The following is a 6,000-nucleotide window of genomic DNA, read 5'->3' as shown; positions in this document are numbered from 1 at the left end:
CCACGCCAAAACCCGCGCAAACAAACACAAACACCCACCGACGCGCGTTACGAGGCGTCGCTGGCGTGAAATCGGGCGAAAAGTGCGCAAACGTGTCGGCGCGAGGCGGTTCTGACGCTCCCGCCGCTCGCGCGCACCCCCTTTTCTCCACTTGGTTCGGTCCGCAGCCCCTCGGTCCGTGGCCGCGGCGCGGAGTCGCGGAGCAGCACAACATGTTGGAGAGACGAGGCGGCGCGGCGGCTGCTCCGGACAGAGGGAACTTTTGAATCCCCGGGTTTGGAGGCTTTAGTGTCGGTCACCGGGAAAGAGGAGGAGTCGGTGTGGCCGCGGAGCGCGTTGAGACGGGACAACAAAAACACACAAGAGTCAGTCATGGTGCGAGGCGGACACATGTAAAGTGGGTCGACTTGATGGTTTTGTGATTTATAACTCGAGACGGAGGACGCGGAAGGAAAAGGAAAAGGAAAAGGAAAAGGAAAAGGAAAAGGAGAAGGAGAAGGAGAAGGAGAAGGAGAAGGAGAAGGAGAAGGAGCGACGCTGGATAAAAAAGGGAATCCCCGAGAGCGAGAGTGGAAAGCGGGGTACAAGATGCAGCGCGTGTCGGTGTTTCTGTGGAGCTCCGTCCTGGTAACTTCGGTCCTGCTCAGCCGCGCTCCAGGTAAGGCAAAAAAAAAGGGAAAAGAAAAGAGACAAAACACCTCAAAAGCTTCCACTTTTCCCACGCGCAATTACGCAGCGCGCTCGCTTTTTCGTGCGCATTTCGCTCGGTTGAAGTGGGGTTTTTCTGACGTGCTTTTTCCCCTTCTTCCACACCGTAAAATCCCTGCAACGCGACCGGGGGAGTAGTTCTATATTTATCCTTACCCGCTGTTGGCACGGCCCGGTCCGAGTTGACTGAGCGACTTTTACGCGCGGTGTTTTCCCAAAGTTTTGCACCTTTTATCCGCACTATTTTAAAGGTGACACGGTTCCAGCTCACGCACGTCACGTTTCACGCATTCATCACGCTCCAAACGAGGCTTTTCTTAGCTCGCAGGTGTCGGGCAAAGAGTCACCTGCCTGCTGGTGCTTTGTGTGTTCTATTAACGCGTTATTACAGTGTTGTTATGGTTATTACGCGTGCGTTTTTGGATTGGATCGGGGGGATAAGCTGCTGTGATGTGCGTTTGACAGGTTTTTGCAGGGGTTTGGTTGTCAGAGGGAACAAATAAGTCATCGATTTGATGATTTCTGTTGTTTCTGAGCTGCACCAGTCGTTTATTGTCAAAGTAAAAAGAAATAAAGGGATCAATATGATGCGATGAAAGGCATTATGGTTTGTTTGCTTCGCAGAGAAACCTTTTATTTGTGTTGCCATGACATAATTGATCAAGTTTGAGGGTCGACACGGATTGATTTTGACTTTTTTTTCACAAATTGGTGGCACGATGATTTGTTTTAAGATGGATTTTTTGAGGAGATTGAAGTTTTGCCTGCTCCATTGTTATAGTTATGTAATGTTTTGCACACTAGGTTACAGATAATTTCATTTATATTCACAAGTGAGTAATGATTTCTAAATACACAGCCATCATTTTGTGCTAATTTAACAAATTCTAGCTTTTACGGTTATATTTTCACTTTCAAGTTCCTCTTTTGAGTAATTTAGCGCCTTTCTTTCATTTTCTCAAGGTTTTTCTTTACTTGACATTATGCAAATTCTTTCCAGGAGCCCTTACCTTTTGAATTGAAATGAAGCCAAACTGAACTCGTCTCACTTTGTCTTGTCGTGTAATTGCTTATTTGCCTTGGCGATAAACCACATGATCTTCAGATTTGTGCAAAACCACAACAAGTTTATAGAGTTATTGACATTTTGTGCGGTTGCAGAATCAAACCTGGCACAGCTGTAGTTTTTAGATCTACAGATGTGTTTTTTAATCAAATGTGAAATTAATACTTTAAAACAAAACCTCATTTAGCCATGTCAAGAACAGGATTGTTACAAGTCACAATGTAATAATCATGCATAAATGTGTTCTGAAAGCGAAAGGTTCTTAAAAACTGTTTTGGTTGAAAATATTCCAACTTAAACTAATTGAATGTAGCAAATGCCACTGTGTCTGGTTTTGCAATGTCTGTTTCTTTAAAGTGCCTACGACAGGTTTTTACAATTTTCAAATTGTGTCTTTCTTTGGTGTATTTATACTTGCTGTACATATAAATTATAGTTTAACACCAATCGAGCGGGTATTTGTTGAGAAAACATTGAAAAATCTGTAGAAAATGACAGGAAGTGACATCACACTCATTCCAGTCAAAATGTATGCATAATTTACACAAAGAAACCACTTATTAAACATGAATTCAATAAAAGAAAGTCACTAATATATTTTTATTCATCAACTATTATTATATTTTGACATTACATACGTTTTTTTTTGCCCAGTGTTGGCCGGGTATTTTCCTAGTGTGATGTCATCAATTACAAACAGGAAGTGAAATTATTAACCTGAAAAATGAAATTATTAACCTGAAAAATGTGCTAAACCGTGATAAAATGTTCATAATTCAAAATATATTTAGTCCAATGAGTCGTCCAAACTGTCAGAGGCACTTTAAACGACTCCCACTTGGCTCCAGGTCACTTCGATGTCAGTGTTCCTACAATTTTAACTCGGTTTGTAAATAAATAAACAGTGATTTGCAGATTTTTTGGTAAATATGTTGCTCTAAACACTCACAAAATGGTAAATTATTCATGTAAATGCAAGAATTGATTGAAGAACTGTTGAAATTGGGGGTTTTAGACGTGAATGTTCTCAACAATAACAACAGTCACGACAACCGTAACACAAACGTTCGATATCGCGACATCCCGAATCTCGAAAACGACACCAGTGAGCGTCCTCCCGTCCCGTCGTGGCGGTGCTCGTAGTGCCCTGCTCCGGGGTGATTTCCGACACTTTTTTTGCCCCGTGTTTGTTCTGACACCTCGGATTTACAACGTGTCGGGACACGGCCGCTGGAATGCACTGTCCCTCCTGCCGCGCCAGTGTCTGAACATTCAGAGGCAAAGGGGGACACGGGGGGACGCGGGGGATACAGGGGATGCAGGGGGATGCAGGGGGACGCAGGGGATGCAGGGGGGACTCAGAGGGACTCAGGGGGTCTCTGGGGGACTCAGGGGGGCTCTGGGGGACACACAGGACTCAGAGGGACACAGGAGGACACAGGGCGACACAGGGGGACTCGGGAGGACACAGGTGCAGTGACATTTGCTCATGACGCGGATCAGGGCGAACAAAGCTAACAGGAAGCTGCTGAAGCACATGTTTGTTTTAAACCAGGGGTGTCCAAACTTTTTTCACCGAGGGCCACATTTTGAAATGTATAAGGAGCAGAGGGCAACAGACAACCTGGCAATGTCAAATTTGTCGAATTACAAAGTAAATCATTTGAAATTTTGCATTCGACATAGTTTGGATGAGCCTCCACACCTTTAATAAGACTTGGAACATTAATATTAGGTTGGTATAACATCAAAATGCTAGAATTTTTCCAATTTTAGAGTACAATATATGAGAGCAGCTTCATTTGAAAAATATGTTTCTTCATATAATTTATGCTTACACTTTGACTAGAATGAGTGTCCCTAGTGTGATGTCACGTCCTGCTATTTTCTACTGCTTTTTCTTCACAAATACTCGCTCGATTGGTGTAAAACTATCCAAATAAAGTACACATTTTAATAGATGTAATTTGCTGGATGATTCCGGATGATTCCTCTCAGCCACACATGATTTATTTAGTTATTCCCTCTTCTTGTCTCGCTCTTTGCGTTTGCATTTGTTCTTGCCATAAAACAAATACATAAATAGAAATAAATGCTTTGATCTTGATTGAATTCTGCAGCGTTTTGAAATCCTTCAGTGACGAGTTTGGACAGCGCTGTGTTTTTAGCCTTCCCCGCGAGTCAAACACGTGCTCGTAAACAGTTTTAATAATTTACCATTGAATTAAGTGGGTTTAAAGTGGTCCCAGTGTCAAAAAAAATACTACAATATTCATGAATGTGAGGCTTTTCTTCAAATGTTTTAACACTAGAGATCTGTCCGGCGTTTTAGTAGTACGATTGTGGTCAAAGGTCACGATTTAAACACAGTAACATGGCTGGCATTTGAACTTCTAAACTAATACAAGACTAAGATATAAACTACAGCGTTTGATACTAAAACGAGCAGGATATTTAGTTGTTTGAACAGGAAATGATCTCAAAAGTATCTGTATTTAGCAGTAATCCATGTTGCAAACAAACTAAACAAGGTCCTCAATGCGCTGAAACAGATGGATTTTAATTCCTGTTGAATTTGCCTTGGTTTAGTCTTGGTTTTGTCCCATTTTTTTGTCGTTATCGTGTCAAAAAAGATTATTGTAGCGGTCGACAAGTCAAATGATTATCTCTGTTGGACATAGAGACTGTTATTGGCCAAATACGGGTCGAAATACGGTGACCGGTGATGTCTGAACGTGTATTATTTGTGACATTTTGGAATTTTAGATTCCGTGCAGTCCAGACAACGAACCGCAATCGAGTCGAGATCGCAAATTAGCATATCGCAAAGGCTGCAATTTTTCGAAAGTGCCATTTTTCCTGCACAAACGGAAAAAAAGATCCCGTTTGCTCCGCACAAAAACTGCCGACTATTGATTAAATCTGCGCAAACACGTCTGAGACACGCGTGAGTTTGTCAGCTCATGAACAGAATCCTTTTTATTAAAACATAAATCACAAATCTAATTGCAATTCTGGTCATTCAAATCACAATTTAATTTGACAACCGTTTTCGATACTTTTCAGTTTGAGAAATGATGTTTATGCTTAATTGCGACCATTAAAATTGCGGTTTTGGTCTCGGTGTGGCTTCTCTTCTCCCTCCCCCCGCTCCCCCCGTCTCCCTCGGGTGACCCCTGTGTCGGACCCCTGTGTCGGACCCCTGTGTCGGACCCCTGCCCTGGAGCCGGTGTAATTGAGCGCCGGGGATGAGACCTCAAACAGACGGAGCGCAGATTGTAACCGGCCCCAAATGTCGCATCCAAATGTCAACTCCAGAAGACTCCATATCTAATCCTCCTCCCCCACATCCTCCCTCTCTCTCTCCCTCTCTCTCTCTCTCTCTCTCCCTCTCTCTCTCTCTCTCTCTCTCTCTCTCTCTCTCTCTCTCTCTCTCTCTCTCTCTCTCTCTCTCTCTCTCTCTCTCTCTCTCTCTCTCTCTCTCTCTCTCTCTCTCTCTCTTTCTCTCTCTCTCTCTCTCTCTCTCTCTCTCTCTCTTTCTCTCTCTCTCTCTCTCTCTCTCTCTCTCTCTCTCTCTCTCTCTCTCTCTCTCTACACACATACAGTATCACTCTCTCTCTCCTCTGCCTTCCCGTCTTTCTTTCTCTCCCCCTCTCTCGTTTTCTGCTTCCTTTCTCATCCCTTTCTCCTCTTCCCGGTTCACTCTCTCCCCCCTCTTTATTCTCTTCCCCTCCTATTTCTCTCTCCCTCTCTCTCCCCATTCTCTCTCTCTAATTCTCATCCATTCTTTCTCCTTTACCTCCCTCTCTTCTCCCTCCCCTCTCTTTTACTCTCTTTCTCCCTATTTCTCTCTCCCCCTTCTCTCTCACTAATTCTCATTCCTTCTTCCTCATCCACCTCCCTCTCTTTCCTCTTTTCCAAGTCTTCTCTCCCTCTTCCACACACTCTCCCTCTCACCCATCTCTTTCCCTTCTCTTTTTTCTCTTTTCCTCATTCTCTCTTGTCCCTTGAAAGACTAACCTCTGATTCCTCTCTTTCTGCTCTTTCTTACTCAACCATATTTTTTCCTCTCCTCTCATCTCTCTCCTCTCTCTTCCTTCTCCTCTCTCCCCTCCTATCTCTTCTCTCCTCTCCTCTCTCTCCTCTCATCTCTCTTCTCTCTCCTTCTCTTCTCTCTCCTCTCCTCTCATCTCTCTCCTCTCCTCTCATCACTCTCCTCTCATCTC

General features: G+C 43.8%; 1 protein-coding gene across 3 annotated transcripts in view; it reads left to right on the top strand.

The window, feature by feature from the left end:
- Nucleotides 1–210: 210 nt before the first annotated feature.
- lrp4 (low density lipoprotein receptor-related protein 4) overlaps nt 211–6,000 on the top strand; it is a 200,548-nt gene continuing 194,758 nt past the window's right edge. For all 3 annotated transcript variants that reach the window (XM_072464854.1, XM_072464853.1, XM_072464855.1), the window contains exon 1: nt 211–658. In XM_072464854.1, coding sequence (XP_072320955.1) covers nt 589–658 — 70 coding nt within the window. In that variant the 5' untranslated portion in view covers nt 211–588. The remainder of the gene's footprint in view (nt 659–6,000) is intronic.

This window comes from Eucyclogobius newberryi, unplaced genomic scaffold (genome assembly GCF_026437365.1).
Source record: "Eucyclogobius newberryi isolate DKJ021-1_F unplaced genomic scaffold, fEucNew1.0.hap1 SCAF_5, whole genome shotgun sequence".
Taxonomy (NCBI): Eukaryota; Metazoa; Chordata; class Actinopteri; order Gobiiformes; family Gobiidae; genus Eucyclogobius; species Eucyclogobius newberryi.
This window is presented reverse-complemented; position numbering and strand designations above follow the sequence as displayed.